Below are 23,446 nucleotides of genomic sequence, written 5' to 3'. Positions count from 1 at the left end.
TATTTATTCACTTGATACTTAATTGTAGATATTTGCTATAGACTTGAAAGAGTGGTGATTTGTGGGGACAAGATGTTTTAGACGTTCTTTCTTTTTTTTTTTTTTAACATCTTTATTGGAGTATAATTGCTTTACAATGGTGTATTTGTTTCTGCTGCATAACAAAGTGAATCAGCTATGTGTATACATATATCCCTATATCTCCTCCTTCTTGCATCTCCCTCCCACCCTCCCTATCCCACCCCTCTAGGTGGTCACAAAGCGCCAAGCTGATCTCCCTGTGTAGACGTTATTTCTTTTTCAGTCTGACATAGTAAGTCTTATTACTGAGCCAAAAACTATTTAGTTGTTCATATATCAAGGAGGTCAAGAAATTATTAGATGCTGTGGCTAAGAGGTGGAGTATTTCAAAATGTCAAATTAGTGAAGACTAGAGGAAAAGGAGAAAGAAAGGGGCAGAGAGAAGATGAGAAAGAGGACTTCACTGGGGTGGGGATGGGGCAGTAGCAGAACATCCTGGTTTGATGGGAGGACGTTCAGTACACAGCAGATAGGACTGTCCATTCTCTCCTGTAAATTCCATTTCGAGGGACAGACTCTACAATCTTCCTCAAGCAGACTTTTCTTAGCTTTTAGCAGGCTGAAAAAGAAATCTGAAAATTCAGGTTTAGCCCCATTTCCTCTCCTTCAGGCCTCTGAGGACCGTGATGGCAGCCCTGAAGGTGGGTCTGGAAGCTTATGCTCGCCTCTCCGGGCCCAGGGAGTGGAGGACATGGTGCAGGTGTTGAGCCTTTCCCTCGGTCCTCAGTCCCCGGCTCTGGGCTTCCCCTTCCCTTCCCGAGTCCCTGGGCTTCCTCCTCCCCATTTTTCTACCTAATGCATCAAGACACCTGCAGAGGTGCGGGGTTGCCCCGCTGGTAGAATTGTGGTCCTTGGCAGTGGGCTCTGCAGCTGGCTCGCCGGGTTTTGTAGTCCCAGCCTGCACCTCCTTTTACTCTTCTGGGCAAGGATGCAAATGGTAGCACTCACTCCATAGGGTTGCTGTGTAATGTGGGTAAGACTCAGCACGGTGTCGAGAAAGGGCTCTGCCATTATGATTCCTCAGGACACAAGAAGAGCACTTCAGTGTGATTGCAGAGGAAGAGGGAGTAGCCTCAGCCTGTGAAAATTCAGGGCTTTGCTTTCGCTCATGCCCATCCGCAGCCCTAATCTTAACCCTGGTCTCTCAAGTAGTTTGAGAGACACTCACAGAAGACAGGCCTTAAGTGGACCCCTTACTTCTTTGAGTTGGTGGGGGGCTGCGGCAGCTGGACCCCCCCCCACCACTCCAGGCAGGTCGGTTCTGGTCAGGAGCAGCCTGTATCTTAAACCTTACAGCCCTTATCCTTTTCTGTGTGTGCCTGACATTTGGGAAGTTATCTTGAATGACCTTAGGGTTAGCTAGCTAGTTGAAGTAAAGCAAAGGGTAGAAACTTGCCTCAAAGATGAAGTTAAAGGCAAAAAAAGCAAACTGTGCTTTTTAATAAAGCAGTTTAAGGAAGAAACAGCTTACAGGCATTTTCTTCTGTGTGCGTGACCCAGCTGTGATGAGGTCTAACCATTTTTCTCATTTCTTCCCTTTTTCTCTCACCCTCTTTGTAGACAATGTATAATGTTATCTGGAATTATCCTGTCTGTCACCATTGTGATAAGGATCATGATTTCAATGAGTAATAATAGACACTAAAATAATAACAGTATCCACAGATATGTTTCCCACAAAATTCCTTGGTTTCCATTGCTATTATTTTGGGTTAAAATAAGTCATTTAGAAAAAAGGAAGAAAGGAACAATTAGTCTATGGTACATTAAAAAGAAATACTGTAAAACATGAATTCCCAGCTTATAGCAAACTTACTTTACAGAATTTTAAACTAAAAGCAATCAATTAAATAGATAATCTTTTCAATGACAACCAGTATGACTTATGAAGGACCCTGGGGATACAGAATCTATGGAGGATAGAAAATAAATAGATCAATGAATGGCAGATAAATTATACTTTATGAGAGTTAGGTCGGTTTATCTCCTCTTGATGAATAGCTTTTAACATGTTTTCAAGGTTTTATATAGGAAAACATAGCTGAAATCCCTTCTCATCCTATTTTTTCAGAAAGGCAGTGTAGTGAGTAGAAGGGATGTGGGCTTTGCATCAGATCTCCTTCAAACCCTGGCTCCACCACTCATCCAGCTGTGTGATGGTGGACACATTACATATTCTACCTGAGTGTCCTGTTTCCCACCAATAAATCTTGCAGGCTACTGTATGTTATACACACACACACACAAGTAATTAAGTATGTTTCCCCAAGATTCACCTGCATGTGGGTTTTAGCTGAGCATCCACTGATGGCATGAATATCCAATGAACACATTACACAGTATTCCTGTTGAGTTATAGATGGTGACACTAACAAATTACAGTTAGGAATGCTGATAAGTGTTGTAAGCATTTCTAAGTCTTTATGTACTTGATCTTAAAAAAATTAGAATCTCTATAGTATGTAACATTAAGCACTTACTGTTTATTGTGATCTCAACTCAGTGTGTAAAATTGTTTCTATGAAATGTATGTGATTCTGACTCTGTCATAGGATGAACTCATCTGAATCTGCTAATCCCTTTTTTTTTTTTTTTTTACAATTACTAGTTTTATGTAGTTATCATTTACTCTCTCAAGAGTTTAGCCATTGGGCTCATTTGTAGCAGCAAACAGTAGTGGCCATAAGCTTGGACTCTGAAATCAGACTGCTAGGGTTCAAATCTCAACTCTGCTACCTACTTGCTGTGTGACCTTGGGCAAATTACTTACTCTCTTTGGGCCTCAGTTTTCCTCATCTGCAAAAAAATGGGATAATATATAGTGTTGTTAAGAAGAACTAAATGAATTAATCTTTATAGGGCCTGCCCTATTCTAAACTGTAATTGCTATAAAAGTCTGAAAGAATGAAATTATTAACTTTGCAAATGATTTGAAATGGATAAATAAAATACTTTAATATTAAATTTATACTATTAAGATACTATTAATAACTATTAAATTAATAACTTAAAATATTAGTACAGTGTACGTTATTCATGATACAGCTATTTAAGAGAAATATCTATGTAATTCATCTGACACATAGTGGATATTCAGTAAACAGTAGCCATTTATTACTATTATTATATAATTCTATGACAATAATTCTATAATAATAATTCTATACTAATAATAATTATCAGGAAAGAAATATATGCTGGATTATATTTAAAGGGCACCCACTAGATTCAGCTCTGTCTTAGAGCTTTGAAAGAGCAGCTTATTGAAAGCACATTGTTTTCAGGTTCAGCAGAAATGTGGTGACTCACGCTGAGCACTGTTACTGTTTGAAAGCCATGTGATCAGTATCCTGTGTGGTGTGGGAGCTGGATGTGGGTGACTGGGGGCTGTGTGAGTAGGTGGCAGGAGAGGATCTCAAGGCTTTTGCCCCCCGGCCCTTTGTTCTCCTCACTGCTCCTGCAGGTCCAGTTTCCAAGCAGCAGCCTTGAGAGCCGTCTGCCTAAGGCGGCTGGTGATGAGGCCACCTAGATGGGGACAGGAAGTGGACACTGTGGCAGTGGATGGTGGATTTTAAGCTGGTTACCTCCCCTGGCTTTCTCACTGACCCTTGAGTTCAAAAGCACAGAGGTGGTGGCAGGAAGAACTGATGGAGCCATGTGGCAAATGGCAGACTCACCACTCACAAGCTGTGTGACTACTTAACCTCTCTGAGCCTGAGTTTCGTCATGTGGAAATGGGAGAATAATTCCTGATCCTTAGTTTAAATGAGAAATGCCTGTCAGGTGCTTTGCTCAGTGCCTGGCCCAGAGTAAGGGCTCCATTAGCATACACGGCGGGGTTCTGATGTCAAAATCTATTGAGTGTATCCCCTAAGACACTAATACATCTTGTCTTCAGAGCTGCTCTTCAATAAGCTCTATGCTATCCTAAAAATTAATTAGGTTGTTAAGCCCCCCCCTTCACTACAAAATTGTAAAAGGTTTTCTCCATTTCTCTAATGCAATGTATTTTAGAACTAAAATTTTCCCAGTAGATGCAGCTATAGAGGAATAAGCTGTCTGACGACAAGACCCAGGCTTAGTTCAGGGAAATGGCCCTTGAGATGCAATCAGTGGGTATTACCAACAGTCATTTCAGCTTGATCTGTCTGGTCCCTAGGAAAAGAGATCCTAGCCATTTCTTCTGGAGGCATCAAATTGGTATTTTCCCATTCTTATGATGAAGTTCATGCTCTGCAGCATTGGAAGTCCAGTGCCAGGTCATGTGTGATGTCACCCAGTGCCCACAGTCACTGACTGGCACCGTCCCAAACTCTGGTCATGCCGGATGTCCTGGGCAGCAGTGGCAAAGCCTTCCCTGAGGCTGACCTGTGGTGGGTTTCAGCAGGAGCCCCAGAGCAAAGACCCAGCATAGACTCCCTTTGGGAAGAAAGTTGAGAGTGAGGGGCCAGGAGTTTAAGGTCTCAGAATAAAGCCAGAATTGTACCAGTTGTGCAGTTTGTGTCTCCCTCTGTAGACGCCTAGCCATGCTTCTCTGGGGGTGTGTGTGTGTGTGTGTGTGAGTGAGTGTGTGAGTGACAGTGCCTGCATAGGAGGTGTGATGAAGAGGGAGGGGGAGGCACAGGCTTCTATTTCCATCCAGTCTGCTTTCCAAAGGCTTTCCTGGGGGCGGGGGTGGGGAGGGGGAAGGAAACCAGGAACACAGCTGCAAAGGGGCCCCGAGATATTGCTGGACGTGCCAGGTGTGTGGGAGCATTCGCACCAGTTTGGCCGTGGGCAGGTGAAGGATGGCTGACTGCAGATAGCATGAGCTCCACATGGCAGGGGAGGGGGTGGCGTGGGGCTGCCCAGAAGGCTGACCTTCCGCTTGTTTCCTCATTCAGAACTGTTCGTTCCGGGGCTTCCCTGGTGGCGCAGTGATTAAGAATCCGCTTGCCAATGCAGGGGACACAGCTTTGAGCCCTGGTTCGGGAAGATCCCACATGCCGCAGGGCAACTAAGCCCGTGCGTCACAACTACTGAGGCTATGCTCTAGAGCCCGTGCTCTGCAACAAGAGAAGTCACCACAAAGAGATGCCCGCGCACTGCAAGGAAGAGTAGCCCTCGCTCGCTGCAGGTAGAGAAAGCCCGCGCTCAGCAACAAAGACCCAACGCAGCCAAAAATAAATAAATAAATGAATTTATAGAAAAGAAAAAGAACTGTTCATTTCTGAGGCGCTCTGTGCCTGGTGCTGGTTCACTCAGACCAGAACCTGGTCCTCACTGAGTTTGCAATCTATGGAGGAAAATAAACCTTCGGCAAGGAAACAAATTAATCCATTTCAGATAGTGATAAGTGCTCTGAAGGAAATGGGAGTTCTGTAATTAAGAATAACAAAGGGCAGCTATTTTAAGTGGCTGTCGAGGTGACATTAGAGCAAAAGACCTAGAGGATGAGAAGAAACCACTCAGGAGTAGGTGAGGGTCGAGGGGAGTGGCCTGAAATGAGGTGAGTGGAGGCCTACAGGCTAGTAGATGCTCAGAGAACCGGTGAATGTGGGTGGAGAGGGCAGCAAGGACCAGATAACTCTGCGTCTTGTAGGCCATGAAAAGAGGAATTCAAAGTGCAAAGTAAGCCTTCAAGGGATCTAAGCAGGGGAAGAACAAGACTCAGTTTATGTTTAAAAAAGATCACTATGGGGCTTCCCTGGTGGCGCAGTGGTTGGGAGTCCGCCTGCCGATGCAGGGGACGCGGGTTCGTGCCCCGGTCCGGGAGGATCCCACATGCCGCGGAGTGGCTGGGCCTGTGAGCCATGGCCGCTGAGCCTGCGCGTCCGGAGCCTTTGCTCCGCAATGGGAGGGGCCACAGTGGTGGGAGGCCCGCATACCAAAAAAAAAAAAAAAAAAGATCACTATGGCTGCTATGATGGAACATGGGGTTTGAAGGAGCGAGAGCACAGCTTTCAAGTTCCAGTTTGGAGCGTTCTGTGCTTTTCTCTTTTATAGCTCATCTCACACTGTACTGGAATTGTTTGATGTCCCCTCATCCCACCTCCAGTAGCTTACCCATGGCTTAAGGGCCATTAAGTGTTTATAATTCTCCACCATCAGCCCTGAATGCATAAGGGCTCAACAGTTGTTTGCTTATTAACTAAACTACAATGAATCTTCCAAGAAGGGGGTGCAGGTGTTTAGGTTTGGAGTGTAAGTATACTGTCTCCAAGAATGTCTGCTTTGAAGGAAATTGTTAGGGAGGAAAATCTTTTCCTCCAGCCGCTTAGATTCAGTGATTGGGGACCTGCAAATCTGACTGACATTAGCTAGATGAACAGGATTAAAAACACACAATTTTTATTAATATTTACATGCATGGGACTTCACAGAAAAAAAGTGAAAACTCAAAGAAGCAGTTAGACTTGGGAGCTTATATACGCTTCTTAACAAAGGAAAGAGGGTTTGAGCTTCAAGGGACAATAAATTGCAAGGAAGTGACTAGGAAATACATGGGGGAAACTAATGGAAGAGGAGGACTATTTTAGTAAGCTTTGTTTCTGCAAAACTCGTTGCTGTCTCTCTATCTTCGGTGATAAGGGTCACTCTCCTTTTCTGGTACAGGAGAGGGGGATACCTTCACAAAGAAAAAATTATTTTCTGCTTATAGGCAGATAAGGGAAGGGCAGAGAACTCTTTCTGTGTTTATTGATTCTCAATTGCCTTCAGCTCAAATTCTTATCAAAATAATCCTTATGCTAAAGTGGCATATTGTGGGGTAGCATACCCTGACCTCCTTCCAGATCTATTTGCACATGAAAGCTCTTAATTTTAAATAATCAGTTACAGCTAATTCAAAAAGATATATGCACCCCAGTGTTCATAGTAGCATTATTTACGATAGTCAAGACGTGGGAACAACCTAAGTGCCCATCAATGGATGAATGGATAAAGAAGATGTGGTATATATAGAAAGAATATTACTCAGCCATAAAAAAGGCTGAACTCTTCCATCTTCCACAACATGGATGGACCTTGACAGTATTTTGCTAAGTGAAATAAGTCAGACAAAGAAAGACAAATACTGTAAGGTTTCACTTGTGTGGAATATAAAGAAAATAAACAAAATAAATGAATAAGCCAAACCAAACAAAAAAACCATGTAGATATGGAGAACAGAGTAGTGGTTACCAGAGGGGAAAAGTTGGAGGGTGGGGAAGGCAAAATAGCTAACGGGTTTCAGGTGTATGGTGATGGATGGAAACTAAATTTTTGATGGTGAACATGCTGTAGTGTATACAGAAATAGAAATACAACATTGTACGCATGAAACTTATATAATGTTGCAAACCAATGTCACCTTCATAAAAATAAATCAACAAAAAATCAGTTATGTTAGTTAATAGTCATACCCACTCCACTTCTGGGCCAGGGAATCAGAGGTGGATATCTTGGTAAAGAGATACAGAGCAGAGAAGTATTAATAAAAAGCTGCCTAACCACTGATGGGATGTCATCTCCCCAAGAAAACTTGTTCTATAATGTGGGAGCTCAGGTAAAGGACTCTGTATTGTTCAGCTTGTCCTCCTCAAGGCCTTAGTAGAGTGGTTGGAGATAGAAGTCACTACATGTTTGTAAATTAAACTGTACGTAAACAGATTTCGTGGAAGGTTGTGAACCGTGAATGTAGCTGCTTTGCGGAATGCAAAGCCCACCAAGATGGAAAATGTAATTTCAGAACTGGCTGTGGGTGCTGGAGGCAAGATAGGGCTTTGCAGAAAGAGGCTGGGAGAAGGTGCCCTGGGTGACGTTTTTGGTCTCCTGGGTGATGTTTCTGTATCTGAAGAGGATGAAAAGGTAAACAGCACACAGTCTCACCCCTAAGGTTAATTCTGTTGGGAGACTGTATGCAGACGGCTTAAGTGCGGCATTTTCACATCCTGGTGAACTGATTGGCAGGTGCTGTAGTAGGTATAGTAATACGCGATGTACCTGAGGTATGTGGGAAGGAAGCAGAATTCAGAGGGCAACAGGAATCACTAGAGGCTTGGGAAAATGCTGGAAGGAGAAAAGAAAGAGCTGTGAAGGGAGGGGACATTTGTTACCTGTGTTCCATATGTGGAAGGAACATGTGTTTGCCAGCTGTTGCAGATAAACAAAAGGAATTTAGAATTAAATTGGGTGCTTGGAAGAGCTCTCCAACTGTAAGTGTTCTGAGATGCTTTAATTCGATTACAAAGGGATGAAAATCGTTGCCTTTTCTGACTGGGAGTTTATGGAGTGCCTTCTATGTGCCAGGCACTGTGCTGAGTGCTCTACATTCATTTTATGTCATCATTACAGCTCTATGGGGGCAGTATTTTTATGCCCATTTTGTGGATACGGAGTCTGGTAGATGGTTTGGTTTGTCTAGTGCCGTACAGTGGGTAAGTGTCTGGCTTCAGTGCCTGTGCTTTTTCCTATACCTCACACTCTCTTATTGGTGATCCTAACAGAAAGGCTCAACAGTGATCTTTTCGGGGTTCAGTTATTCCCTGTCTTATTTTTGTTGAGTTTCTTCTGAAGTCCTGGACCCAGTGGCACGTCCTTGTCTAAGGCCTGGGCTTAGGGTTACCCTAAGGGTTAGCCTTGGGCTCAGAGGTACCCCTCTTGGCTATGGGGGTATTCCTCTGCTTTCTCTGTAACCAGTCTTATTAAATGTCAACTAAAGGTACAAGGGTATAAATGAGAACCCACCTCTCTTCCCCGTATTAATGGGGGCCAGTGTTTACCAGGTCATGCAATCAAGCTCTGTAGACCTGCTCTCTCTTTCCTTAATTTTGTTAGTTTATCCTGGAAAGAAAGAGATAACCAGATCATCTGAGGACCCATTGTAGGAACTGCTGTGAAGGGGAACCAAGGCTATTGCCTTGTGTACCTAAAAGAGTTTCATGTTAAATCAGTTGTCAACATTTTAAAATCAGGAAGTTTCATGTAAAAATCCAAATTTCCATCTATTGAAAAACCAGAAGTTCTACCACTCTCTATTGCCTTGTATATGGCCCTCTTCATGCCTTACCTTACTGGCCCTCTTAGATACCTGAGTTTGCAGCCCCAAGGCTAGAACAAAGCTAATTGACCCAAAGGCTAGTTCAGTGTATGCACCAAGAAAGCCATCTGATCATTGAAAGGGTGAGATATGTCTGGCTTCCACCTGGGGAGTATTTATGTATTTATTTAAACTGAAGTATAGTTGATTTAGAGTGTTGTGTTCATTACTGCTGTACAGCAAACTGATTCAATTATACATGTATGTATATATCTACTTTTAAAATATTCTTTTCTATTATGGTTTTTCATAGGATATTGAATATAGTTCTCTGTGCTATACAGTAGGACTTTGTTGTTTATCCATTCTGTATATACAGATGCCCAGTAGGTACATGAAAAGATGCTCAACATCACTAATTACTAGAGAAATGTAAATCAAGACTACAATGAGGTACCCACCTCACACCAGTCAGAATGGCCATCATTAAAACATCTACATAAACCCCCCAAATCTCTTACTTCAATAAATGTCTTGCAAAAAAAAAAAAAAATTGGAAACACAAGTTTGCAAACTAAAAAAAAAAAAAATTCTGCGAATAACAAATGTCGGGAGGGGTGTGGAGAAAAGGGAACCCTCCTACACTGTTGGTGGGAATGTAAGTTGGTGTGGCCACTATGGAAAACAGTATGGAGGTTCCTCAGAAAACTAAAAATCAAATTACCGTATGACCCAGTGATCCCATTCCTGGGCATATATCTAGACAGAACTATAATTCAAAAAGACACATGCACCCCTATGTTCATAGCAGCACTATTCACAACAGCCAAGACATGGAAACAACTGAAGTGTCCACTGACAGATGAATTGGGAGCTTTTAAATGGCGCTTGCCTGGGCACTACCTCAGGCTGATTGAATCAGAGTCTGAGGCTAGATAGGTATTACTAGAAAAGCTCCCAGGGTGGTTCTAATCTGCAGCCAAGTTAGGAAAAATAAGTAGGGCTTGCCCATAAGTAGCACTCCAGCCTCAGGTCTCTATGTCAGAGAAATGGGCTTATGAAGTCTTGCATTAAAGTTGCTGTTTTTACCTGTTTCCCAGCACCTCCGGGGTAGCCCCATTCACCTCATCCTGATTTACTCACATGTAATTGGGCTCTTTTGACTTTTATGTTTGCACCTCCAGTGCTAAGATTTTATAGAATTCTGGAGAAAGAGAGAAGATGAGAAAGGACAAAGAATTATTTCAAAGTCTTCCTTTGAAATGCTCAAATATCAAGAGTATCTTATGGCAAATATTAAGATTCCTAGGAAAGAGGAAACATTTAGAAGCTACTTGCTCTTTTATGTTCACCCTTGCTTCAGAAATAGAACATAATAATAAAAAAATACAATAAACTGGACAGGTTTCTTTTTTTTTTTTTTTTTTGTGCAGTACGCGGGCCTCTCACTGTTGTGGCCTCTCCTGTTGCGGAGCACAGGCTCCGGACGCGCAGGCTCAGTGGCCATGGCTCACGGGCTCAGCTGCTCCACGGCATGTGGGATCTTCCCGGACTGGGGCACGAACCTGCGTCCCCTGCATCGGCAGGCGGACCCTCAACCACTGCGCCCCCAGGGAAGCCCCTGGACAGGTTTCTTTGAAGTCCTTTTCATCCGCTAAGGAGAAATTTCATTAGCAAACACTGGAGGACATTGGTCTCTGTGGTTATCTGGTGGCTGCTGTGGGCAAAGCTCCAGCTTTCGTCCATTCCAACCCTCACTGCAGGGCACTGGGCAAAGGCCATGTCCATCAGCAATGTCTTCATCCAGGGCTATCCTGGCCAAGAGTGCAAATGGCAGAAAACGACATTTGCATCTGGGTACAAAGCATCACAAATGCTTGTCACTGTGGCTCCGCAGGGCCCCCTCCTCATCAGTCAGGCGTGTGGGGTTTTGTGTCCTCATAGGCTGAGATCTTTGCTCTTCCAACGGCTAAAAGGCCCTAAGGCCTCTCGCGTACTTGACATTAAGGTCTCTGTCATAACATGGCCAGTCCCAGTTCACATTTCGAAAGTCAAAGCTTTTACTTGGAGACTCAACCTGCTGTTTTTTCAGCTTCCAATGGAAAATGACTTGGTTTTTCAGGGAGCAAGGGGGAATCTTGACCATTAGGCACTATCTTTTACTGTATTTAAAAATTATTTTAGAATTCAAGTTTTACTTTCTCCTTCTCTTTTGCTCCCTCTTTTTTTTTAACCCCCTTACAAAAATGACCAAGTTGATAAAATAAAATGGAAGGAAAGTATAAATAAGAAAACACTAGTTTTTCAGAGGATTTGGGTCCAACTTCCTTCCCACTTGTCTGGGGACCTGGATCTAGTTACTTAAATTATCAATTTTATTGCCTACAGAGTTGGGAACACAGTATCTGCTCAAGGTGAATATAAATAAGTCTTTCTTCAAGGTTTAATTACTTATTATATTTTGGGGGCTTATCTCTGCATGCTAGGAGCTCTTGGAAAGCCCCTTAAGATGTGTTCATGACCCATTAGATCAGGGGGCCATGGAAGTCTTTGCTGAACCGGCAGTGACTTGACTCTACCCATCTGTACTGGGTAGAGTCTATATAGCTATTGAGCTGTTCATGTTTTACGAACAAAGTGTATTGGAATCTTGAAAAGATTTGGCCTTGGAGATGTTTGTAGGACAAAGCGTGCTTCCTGACACCTCACTAGATGATGCAAAAATCCCCTGAGCAGTGCTCTTCAACCAGGGGGTTATATCATTCAGGTTTTATCAGAATCACTTGGGGCAACTTTTTCCAATGACACTAGCATTCCCTGAAGAACCCTCAGTTTGACTAATCCCTTGCCAAGAACACTTTCCCCTCTTCTCTGCTCAAACATTCCATCCTTCCTTGACCTACGTTTTGAATTGCTCCAGCCTAAAGAGCTTGTCTTCCATGCACTTCTTATTCACTCATTGTCTAGATGATTTATTTGACAATCAATTAGCAATTGATGGCTAGCTTCTGTTTCAGTTGGATGCAATTTGTCTTGCTATTTAATATTTCACTTACCTCTGTCTAGTGGAAATAATACAGATCTGAATTTTAGTTCTGGCTTGACTTCTAACTGTATATCTTAGGCAAGATATTTAGACTTCTTGGGTTTCAGAGCCCAGTTGTTAAATTCTGCAGTTCTCTTCTTTACCTCACCAGTCAAGCCTAGGTTCTTGCGCAATTCACGTTAATCAATTCTTTTTTCTTTTTTGACAGAGTCATTGTGGTAGATAGTTTCTAACATGGTTCCCAATGATCCCTGCCTCTTGATAGTCACACCTTTATGTAATCCCCTGCCCTTGAGTGTGGGCAGGACCCAGTGAATAGAATTTGGCAAAAATGATGGGATGTCACTTCTGTGATTAGCATAGGAGAGACTGGGCCTGGCCTTTTGTTGGTATTCTCTTTCAGGCTCTTCTCGCATGCTTGCTCTGATGGAGAGCGCTACCTGGAAAGAATTGAGGGTGGCCTCTAGTCAAGAGTCAGCCTTTGAGGAAGTGAACCTTACCAACATCCGCTGAGTCATCTTGCAGGTGAATCCTACTCTAGTTGAGCCTTGAGATGACGGCAGCCCCAACTTCTTCTGATTGCAGCCTTCTTAGAGACCCTGGGCTGACACCTTGATTGTAGCCCTATAACAAACCCTGAAGGAACTAGCTAAGACACACCTGCATTGCTGAGCCACACCTGCATTCCTGACTCACAGAAATGGTGAGATAATAAACATAGATTGTTTTAAGCCACTAAGTTTCGAGGTAATTTGTTATGTAGCGATAGATAACTAATATTATCTGTGAGATGTATTGATGGATATGGTAGTCTGTCTACCTGAATGGGTCAGATTAAGCTAAATTATGCTGCAGTAACAAATAACCCCCCAAGCTCAGTGGCTCATATCTACAAAAGTTTATTGCTTGATCACACTCTGTGTCCACTGAACGTTGGTTGTAGCTGTGCTCAATATTTTCCTCCCTCCAAAACTCTCCATAACCCAGGCTGACAGAGCCGCTCCTTTTTGGAACATTGCCAATCGTCATGGAAGAGGAAAAATAGAGCAGGGCCAAGTATGTACTGACTTTTAAACCTTCCCCATGAAAACAACACATCATACTTCTGCTTAGTATTTCACTGGCCAAAGCAAGTCATGTGGTCACGTATGAGTTGAACAGGACCCAAAGTATAATCCTACCTCAGGGTGGAGCACTAAATAATCATGAACAGGAACACAATGTATAATATACCATCAGAGAGAGGGGTTGCCACAGACTGCCATGATGTACAGAAAAGAGAAGGAATAGCTCACATCCGCAGATGAGTGGGAGTAGAGGCCCCAGAGCCTGAGAGAGGAGAGTACTGTTAAAGAGCTCTCGGGCTTCCCTGGTGGCACAGTGGTTGAGAGTCCGCCTGCTGATGCAGGGGACACGGGTTCGTGCCCCGGTCCGGGAAGATCCCACATGCTGCGAAGCGGCTGGGCCTGTGAGCCATGGCCGCTGAGCCTGCGCGTCCAGAGCCTGTGCTCCGCAATGGGAGAGGCCACAACAGTGAGAGGCCTGCGTAACGCAAAAAAAAAAAAGAGCTCTCTTTTCCAGAGAAGGGTGGAAAATTAAGGGAATATGGGGCACTGAAGAAAGCTGAGAAGTTTTTAAGCACGTCCATAATCTTCACTGTCACCTCTCTAACATCCCCCTAAAACAGTCAACTCTCTGGCAAGTGCAGCTTTAAGACACGCCTCTCTGTCCCCACTTTTCTAACTGGATTGCCTTCCCTAAAGTCTCTAAGCTTCTTTTGTATAGAAATATGAGAACCTTCCTTGTCTATAATACTGTTCATAAAGTTACACTGGGTTTTCAAACAACTGTCTTCCAGCAATCATTTATAGGAGAGGAAAATGTTGACATGTTACCTTGGGCAAGCTTGGCGTTCTCTGGATTGCAGTCTTTCCAAAGCCCACTCTAATCTCCCCTTCCTGAGTAATAAGCGCAGTCCCTGTGGATGTCCTGCAAATGTTGGAGGAGCTTAAGGAATGCTTGCTAGCCCATCCATCTCAGAGGCTGCCAGTCTGGCTTTAGAGAGGCAGTTTGATGGGAAGAACAGAGACCTGAATGTCAATACATCTAGCTTGCAGAACAGGAGAAGTGGGGTCTGACTTAGCTGGTAAGCCAAGCCAATGTGATGAATGTACTGTTAAAACCAGAACCAGATTAAACTTCTGTTGATGTGCAGTGGAGAAATGTCAGGGCCAGAGAGCTTCTAAAAAGTAGAGGAGAAACTTGTTGAAAATCTTTCTTCTTATAAAATATACTTTTGCCCTCAGGCCCTGCCTCTTTGGATCATGCCAGATGGTATTCTGTTTCTCCTGAGGTTATAGTTTATGTCAAAAGAAATAGACTTCACTTTGATGAGTTCTGAAGGAGGCATAGAAGAGTCCCAGACTAGTCATTTTTAAAGTGACCTTAGATGCCGTCTAAGCCAAACTCCTCTCCAGCACAGAAGTCATTTCTTCATGTCTCCATGATTTGGAGATTGGTGATCAGGGACAGGTTTTAAACTTCATAAGAATTTTTTTAGGATTGATCCTATTCCAGTTTTCTTTCCATATTGCACCATGGTGAGTGTGAGGGGAAAGCAATGAAGTAGAAATCTATAAGAAGAGCATGGAGACAATATCCTTCTTCCTAGTGACAAAGCAAGTTTTGCATTTGAGAAAAATTTTCCATTTTGCAACTGAAATGCCCTGAGTTATTGGAGGAAATGTTGAGAGAGGCCATAGTCTGAACCTCAGAAATCCTACTTCTGAAATTGACTACTGTGAAACAATTTTACCCCTTCTGGCACATTTTTTCCCATCACACAAGGGTGACAATGGTGTTTCTGGATAGTAAATTGGTAGTACTTTTAAGCTGCTTGGATGACGCTATTCTGTAATAGATGTGTACCTTATTGGATGGTCATCTTGTTAGTGTCTAAAGGTAATCTTTCATTTCATAGCAACTAATGGTCCCCTCCTTATCTGTGTCAGGTGCCATGCTACATACTGAGGATACATAGGTGACTAGATATATTCTCTGCCCTCAAAGATCTTGTCTAGAAAATGAGATAGACATAGGATAATACGATGTAATGCAGGCTAGGTGTTTTAATAAGTATATGTACAAAGCTCTATGGAAACAAAGGCAAGGCAAACCTGGTGGTGTGATGGAGCAGTGGATGAGGAAGGCTTCAGGTAAGATGTATCTTGAAGCATGAGCTTTTTAGATGTTCAAGGTGTGGTTCATAGGGAAGGACATGGACAGAAGCAGAGGTACAAGCATGCAGAGAACATGTGCTAGTCATTAATGCATTCTAGGTTCCTCTTAACACTGTACTTCTTATTTTGTCCCTTTTACCTTGGTGGAGCCATGTGACTAGTTCAGGATAGTGAGTTGGAAACAAAAGTGAAATATCACTTCTGGGCCAAAACTTTTAATAGCTTGTTTAAGACTGTCCAGAGCTCTTTTTTCCCTTTGGAACACAACCAGGAACATCAGACATGATGAATGTTCTGTCAGTCTGAGTCCTTGACTGACCATGATGAACACAGCACTCCATCAACCCTTGATGTACATGTGACATGAGTAAGAAATATACCTGCTTTTTTTAAAGTCACTGAGATTTTTGATTGTTTGTTACTTAGCATAACCTAGTCTATTTCTCTAATTCAGTGCAAAATTAAGAAATAAGTATGGTGTGCCTGCAAAATAAGATACAAGATATCTGATGGGACTTGCTGGGAATGGAGAAAAATGAGATTGGAAATATGGGCCAGGACCAAATCATGAGAAACTTCGACACCATTGTTGTGAAGTTAACTAGAATCTGTAGGCAACGCGCAGCCATTGAAGGATTCAAATTGCTCACTATTAAGTCATAGAGTTCATCTCTTGGGGCATCCTAGTCTACTGCTTTAGTGCTAACCCTATACTTCCTGTAAGCTTAGGAGATCTGGATCCAGAAGAGTTAGAGGAGAAAACGGGATAGATGTGGCACAGGGAGTGTAGGCTAGGTGTGGCACTCCATCTGCTGTGTTCCAGGTGTGCTGTGCAAAAGAAACCAGAGAAAGATTGCTTGCTTTGTCCTGGGACAAGTATCTCTTCATCAGTGATTTCTCCTTATATCCTACTTTTCTTAGGCTAGACCTTTCAGGTCAAGAAGCTTACTTTCAGTGTTAGTATTTTAAAAATTGAATTATTTGGGTTCATCTATTCTTGTGTTTCCTGTTCATTGGATCCAAAATTGGAACTATTTATTGCTGCTTTGGATGTTCTTTTTCTGCTCTACAGTTCCTTTTTTAGTCATGTTTCCCATTACACGTTGCCACCTCTCAGATTCTCCATGTAGCCTACTCATCAGCAAACCAGATCGGTCAGTGTTCCCTGAGATGTCCTTGCCTCTGTGACTTCATTTGCATGGCCTGCTGGTACCCGAGGCCCCAGAGTGGGATGTTTGGTATCACTGAAATTCTACCCACCCTCTAGGACCCACTCACATGCCATTTTTTTGTGAAGCTTCCTATCTTTAGAGGGAATTAATCTCTGAATTTTCTGGGCTTCTCCTTCTCTATTAGGACCCTAAGTTCACTGAGTTGTTATATTGTGGGTATTGGTGGGCATGACCAGATCCAAAGATCAAGGGCAAGAATTTGTCTTGATTATCTTAGCAGTCCTCCTAGTACTTAGCAGTGTAGTGAACATATTGGCATTCATATTTTTAAAAATTGAAAACCTTGAAATTGAAAGCCTTTTAACTGAAAGCATAAAAACATTAATGAAAAGCTTTGTCTAATCTCCCCTGCTTTATTCCTTCGGAGGCTGCCTGTAAAGCACATATTCTTCCCTGCTACATCTCCAGCACCTCCTAATTTAGCACCAACACCAAATGTCCTTCCCTGAAAGATTATTTTCTTTCACATAGTGATAAAGATGTTTAGTCAGAACAGAGTGAACATCAGTTCCTTTGGAAGGAAGGCTCTGGACTGAAAGTCAGTAAACAGAAGATGAATGCCAATGGAAAGTAATCTCTCTTCCAGAGGCAGGGAGGGTGGAGAGCAGACAATGTAGAAATGAAAGTGTGCCACCTGAGAGATTATAAATGTGTACCAAAAGAGACAGAATGATGTTTAACTTGGGGGGAAAGTGCAGCAAACACAGGTAAAGAGAAACAATCTTAAATGCAAATATTTAAGGATTTAAGGGACTTCCCTGGTGGTCCAGTGGTTAAGAATCCGCCTGTCAATGCAGGAGACATGGGTTCGAGCCCTGGTCCGGGAAGATCCCACATGCTGTGGAGCAACTGAGCCCATGCACCACACTACTGAGCCTGTGCTCTAGAGCCCGCGAGCCACAACTACTCAGCCTGCGTGCTGCAACTACTGAAGCCCGCACACCTAGAGCCCGTGCTCCACAACAAGAGAAGCCACCGCAGTGAGAAGCCCGAGCACCACAATGAAGAGTAGCTCCCACTCAACCGCAACTAGAGAAAGCCCGCGTGCAGCAACAAAGACCCAATGCAGCAAATAAATTAATTAATTAATTTTAGAAAAGTTAATGAAACTGAGGAAGTTTTACTGTTGAGCAAGACTTGGCTGTGGGGGGTAGAGAGGGCGTTAATGGACAATAAAGTATTCTGACATTTGAGCAATATGACAATTCAAAAGGCTGGTGCTATTGCGGGCCATATAGGAAAAGAAATGATTCAAAATTTGAAAGAAGGAGGGAGAGGGAAGTACTGGAATTTGGAATGTCATTTTGGTGTCTGCTTCTCCATGGTCTTTTCATTATTTACCACTTTAGGGCTCCAGAGTTATCATTTAGTAATACTGACCAGCCCCTGTATTTTTAGGGCTTTTAGACCAGAGCCAGACTCTCTTCTCTTGCCAAGTCACAAATCAATTAATGGGTTAATTAATTAATTTTTTATAGTGAAAATTTTAGAACTCCAAGAGACAGACAATGGTCAGAAGAGTTTCTTCCAATCTTTTAAATTCAGATAGCAGTACATTATAAGTAGATCTTACTGGCACTAGTTTCTCAGCTCTCTGCTGATGAGATTTCTCTTCTTGAGCTATTTCAAAGAGCAGAACGGGAGACCTGCTCTATCTTAGGAGGAGTGATTGAGAGATTTGTCTACAGTAAATCTCCGTAGACACATCCTGGTCACTGCTTCTCTTTTGAGAGGTGACTTGACTCCCATTTCTATATCTGAGATGAGAAGTAGTGATTAAATCCACTTATGACTTTACTTGCTTGGGGGTATCAAAGGTGGGTTTTTTTTTTCTTTCTAATGGAGTCATTAGAAAGTAGCAAGAATACATAAATTCTCCTGCCAGGGCATGGTATACAGACTGCAGAACATCTCATACTTTTGTGCCCTCCCTTGTTATAACTTATATAAGTTATCTTTGGGAATAAAATGGTCTAAATCTTATTGTACCACATGATCCCTAAAGATAGGTTATCAAGTCGTTCTATTCATAGATGAAAAAAGCATTGCAGCGTGTAAATGACCACGATACCTGTGGCTTGCTTCACAGGATTGTCCAAGGGTCCCTTTCCCAACCCCTCAACTAAATGTGGTGTCCTCCTTCCATGAAGAGGATAGCACCAACCAAACGTCAGCAGGACTTGAACTTTGAGCTGTTTTTCCAGTAGGAGTGGCAGAAAGGAAAAGCTATTGTTTGTGTCTGGATAGATCACAGTTTGAGAGGAAGTATTACATTGGGAATATCCCCATCTTTGCAGAAGGATGGGCTAAAATCTTGTTTGGGACTGTTTTTCTTCTAAAGCTTAGAATATACTTTTATCACTGGAGATGGGTTTTGCAACAAGTGCCAACATGTGTCTGTAAAGTTTGAGTGGCAATATGTGCTGCTACTGAAGTTTTATTGTATAGAATTGCAAGGTATGTGTGAAAGGCAGAGCTACAGGAGATGCTAGATTAATTTTCAAGTTGCATTTGTCCCAAAGGAAAATGTTTTGATGCTGTTAATATGCGTGCCAGTTATTAGAGGAGATATTACTTCTTTTTTTCTTTTGAGATATTACTTGTTGAATTGCTTCCCAGTGTGCACTTGAGTAACAGTTAAATACTTGATAAATGTAATAACTAGACACATATTATGCATTAACTATCCCAATGACCCAAAGCATCTGGTAAACAGTAAATCTGTGGGAGAATAAATTAGTGGATACTTTAGATGGGGTGGTCAAGGACATTTAAACTGAGATTTCAATGACAGGAAATAGTCAATCATTTGGAGATGAAGGAATACCATTCTGGGTAAGGTAAGTGTAAAGGCCTCAAAGTGGGAATGAGCTTGGCCTGTTAAGGGACCAAAAAGAAGGCTACTGAGGTTGGAGTGGAGAGGGCAGAATGGTAGGACAGGAGGTTGGACAGGGGGACAGATCATGTAGTACTTGGTAAGTTAGGATAAGGAATTTAAGATTCATTGCTTAGTATGGGAAGTAATGGGAAACCATTAGTGTATTTTAAGGGGAAAAACATTCTGGCTGGGGGTGACTTACGGATTAGAGGAAAGCAAGAGAAGATGAGGTGGGAGTTGGGGGTAGGCAAGAAGTAGGTGGGGGCAGCTGTCCAGGACTGGGGTGGTAGTAATGGGGATGGACGAGAGTGGATGGATTCAGGAGCAGTTGAGAAAAAGAGGGTGTTGTGAGAGAAGAAGCCAGGAGGGCAGGCAGGTGGGATAAGCCTCTAAGTCTAAGTAGGAAAACATTGTCTCCCCTACAGGAACTTTCATTTGCGTTCAGGCTGTAGGGACTCCATCCTCTGAAAAAACAGTCTTCACAAGTCACTGAGGAGCTGGCTCACCACTGACTTTTAATCTTTGGAGATATTTCCATAATCAGGAAGTTGCATTTTTTCCCACCCCTTTTTTCTTTCTTTCTTTCTAGTTAGGCTTCTTAGATATCAGGGGTGGGCAGTCGGTAGGAGGGGTTCTGAGGATGGTTGAATTTGCCCTGAGGAAAAGCCGAGATACTGCACACACAGCCACTCGTCTGGTCAGCCTCAGAGTTCAAAGGAGAGCCTTGGTGTTCATTGTGCTGAGGGCCAGGGGTTTTACATACCTAATTTGTCATTCCATTCTCCTGAAAACATTGTGAAGTACATTTTAAAATTCCAGTTTTACAAAAGAAAAGGGTGAGGCTCAGATATGTTCTTTATGTTGTCCAAAGTCACCCAGCTTGTAAGTGGTAGAGCCAGGACTGAAACCAGAATCTGGCTCTCTACACTCTCCACACCGCCGCTGAACTGGGGTTATTCTGCTGTCCTTCTTTTCTCATTACCACACAGAGTCCACCAAAGAACCCAGCATGAGAAAGGCCATGCTTTCTCTTTCTTTTACGTACTATATTTGCCTCCTCTCCACCACAGAGTACCTCGTAAGGTGCTCAGCAAACGCGCCTGCCTGGAGGCAACACTGTCTTCTTGCTGCCACCGATGGGGCTGGGATAAGAAGCACGGTGGTGCTGGGAGGTGGATCGTGCTGCTGTGGCTGCTAGGTGATGGGGAAGGACTCTACTGTCTGTGCCTTGACTCGAAGGCATTTTCCATTTCCTAGTCCCCTCCCGCTCTCCATCCCTCACCTCTTGCCCCTCGACTTCAGCTCAGGCCCCTCGGGGAGCGTCCCTTGCTACGGGGCTGACAGCACTTGGGGGCGCGGGGTCCCTGTTTTCCGCGCTCTTGCCCATCTGTACGCAGAGCCTCGTTCCGGGGCGCCTGGAGCCCAGCGGGCATTGACGTCAAGCGGCGGCGAAGCGCTGCCTACAGACGGTTGACCCGGACCCTCCTCCACACCCCCTTCCTTCATCGCCCCCTCCTTCTTCCCTGCGCCCAGGCTCAGGCTCGCTATAAAAGGCGGGAGCGCGGGTTGCCCCCGTAGCGCCGGATTTCAGCACCATGGAGAGCCCCCGCCTGCGGCTGCTGCCCCTCCTGGGTGCCGCCCTGCTGTTGCTGCTACCTCTGCTGGGCACCCTAGCTCAGGAGGGCGCCGAGCTCCAGCCGCGAGCCCTGGACATCTACTCCGCCGTGGAGGATGCCTCCCATGAGAAGGAGCTGGTCTGTATCCCCCCCGCCCCAGACTCCCCTGGGCTGCCGCGAGTTTCCTTCCTTTGTGCGCGTCCTTCTTCTCTCTCTGCCTCCCCACCCCCATTCCTAAGTCAGGGCCCGGGGAGGTGGGCGCAGATTCCCGGCTCCCGCTGTTACCCGAAGAACGTCTTGAGCCCACGGGCTCCAGACAGTCTGTAGAGCGAATCCCTGATCCCGGCTCCTCGGAGCAACAGGAGTCTCCGAGGCTCCTGGACCTGCGGTCAGTTCGTGGGACAGCGCTCGCTAAGTTTCCACCCCTTGAACATCCCTCTTTGTGGAGTCCAGGGGAGGAGTGTGTGTGGCTCCGGGGTTCCTTATAACTAGGGCTGGAAGAGAGCACCGGGGCTGGGCGCACAGCCAAGGTGGCAACTTGGGGCTCTGCGGGCGGTGTGTTGCAGATCGAAGCACTGCAGGAAGTTCTGAAGAAGCTCAAGAGTAAACGTATTCCGATTTATGAGAAGAAGTATGGCCAAGTCCCCATGGTAAGGCTTTGGGGTCGCCCCTCCCCATGCTTTTCCAAGAGGAAATACACCACCTGGAGTCTTTTACACAACCTTCTCTCCAGGATGTGGCAAATAATTCAGATAATGGGTTTGCAGAATTCTGTGGGCTCCCCTTTGTTTCCACCGTCAGCCCTTGCCCCTTGGCTCTAAGGTTAGAGTAGATCGACCATTTCGGAGGATTGAACAGTTTGTGCCAGGAATCAGCCCTTGGGTTTCTGTGGAAAGCAGTATTTCCTAAAAATGTGTTCTTTTCACCTCACAAAGAATTCTCTGAGTTGGAAGAGCCCTTAAATCCAGTCAGTGCTTGTTCCTCTAATTTTCTTCCTGCCTTCTGGACCACTGCCAGGTTTTTAAAAATCTAAGTTCTAGGGTCAAAAATCTTGATTCAGGTCTGGTCACCTTCCTTGAAGAGCGCGCGTGCGCGCACGCACACACACACACACACACACACACACACACATTTTGATCTTCTTGGAGTGAGGAGGGTACACGGAACAGGGGGTGTGAGAATGTCTGTCTATTGTTTATCTCTTAGATAAAAAGGTCTTGTTGATTTTTTTTTTCTTTTGGATGAGCAATTAAAGGAGCCAGGAAGTGTAGCTTCCCCACAAAAGGTAGAAGAAAGTAAGAGGGGTTCAATAATTTAAATTTCTTTCTTTTTATGTTCTCTCGCTGAAATTATAAGCACAAGGCTGTCCTCGTTTCAGGCCTGACTGTACTTAGACCCATGGTGATGGTGGTAGGGTTCATCTGTCTCTCCCATGAGGCAGACTTTGTGTTGATGGGGAGACGTGCCTGTTGGGAGCATGGGCATGCGTGTGCAGGGTGACTACACATTGTATTGTTCGCAGTGTGACGCGGGAGAGCAGTGCGCCGTGCGAAAAGGAGCTAGGATCGGGAAGCTGTGCGACTGTCCCCGAGGAACCTCCTGCAATTCCTTCCTCCTGAAGTGCTTATGAGGCGTCCACCCTTCTCCATAAGTCCCCCTGCCCCCACTTTCCCCAGAGGACCACACCTTCATCCCCGGAGTTTGGCTTTAGCAGCAAAGTTTGCATCTCCCTCTGAGGAAAAGGGGGCTCTTTTCCTGCTGTTTCCAAATAAAAGAACACATTAGGTGTTACTGTGTGAAGGGTAATGCCTTGTATGGTGTTGATACATGTGCAAAGTACTCTATTCTTATTTTATCTGTCTGACAAGCTTTTCAAAGCTTTTTCAAATAAAAAGCTTTTACTTTTTATTTAAATAAAGAAGGAGAACTTCACTTTGAAAATTGTATTTTTGTAGGCGGCATGACAGGATGAAAATTAGATCAGGTAAATCTGGTAGATGACATCACAACCTGGAAAATAAATCACCCCAAGCATCACAAATTGAAGCATGTACAAATTATACATAATAAAGTGTTTTTCATAATTGCTCATAGTGCTTTGTTGTTTCTGCATAAGTAATTTCAACAGGAATGCTGGCATTAATCATGCTGTTGTTTTCAAGGAGAAATATTTTAAAAATAGCAGTCTATTGGGAAAACGGCACCGGGGCTCCAAGGAGTTTTCATCATTAATTAGGAGTTTGCCACACAAGCTTTTGTACACAATTTTTCTTTGATTGCAGTGGTGTGGGGTGTGTGTGTGTGTGTGTGTGTGTGTGAGAGAGAGAGAGAGAGAGAGAAAGAGAGAGAGAAAGAT

General features: G+C 43.9%; 1 protein-coding gene across 1 annotated transcript; it reads left to right on the top strand.

The window, feature by feature from the left end:
- The first annotated feature begins 20,942 nt into the window (after positions 1 to 20,942).
- Positions 20,943 to 23,176, top strand: CARTPT (CART prepropeptide). The gene is made up of 3 exons (XM_027094866.1): positions 20,943 to 21,228; positions 21,657 to 21,740; positions 22,613 to 23,176. The coding sequence occupies exons 1-3, from the start codon at positions 21,070 to 21,072 to the stop codon at positions 22,718 to 22,720; spliced, it is 351 nt and encodes a 116-aa protein (XP_026950667.1). The 5' UTR covers positions 20,943 to 21,069; the 3' UTR covers positions 22,721 to 23,176.
- The last annotated feature ends 270 nt before the right edge of the window (positions 23,177 to 23,446 follow it).

The sequence above is a fragment of the Aethalodelphis obliquidens genome, unplaced genomic scaffold (assembly GCF_003676395.1).
Source record: "Aethalodelphis obliquidens isolate GAN/ISIS:26980383/991018 unplaced genomic scaffold, ASM367639v1 scaffold4, whole genome shotgun sequence".
Taxonomy (NCBI): Eukaryota; Metazoa; Chordata; class Mammalia; order Artiodactyla; family Delphinidae; genus Aethalodelphis; species Aethalodelphis obliquidens.
Note: the sequence above shows the minus strand (reverse complement) of the source record. Positions and strands in the feature narration are given on the sequence as shown.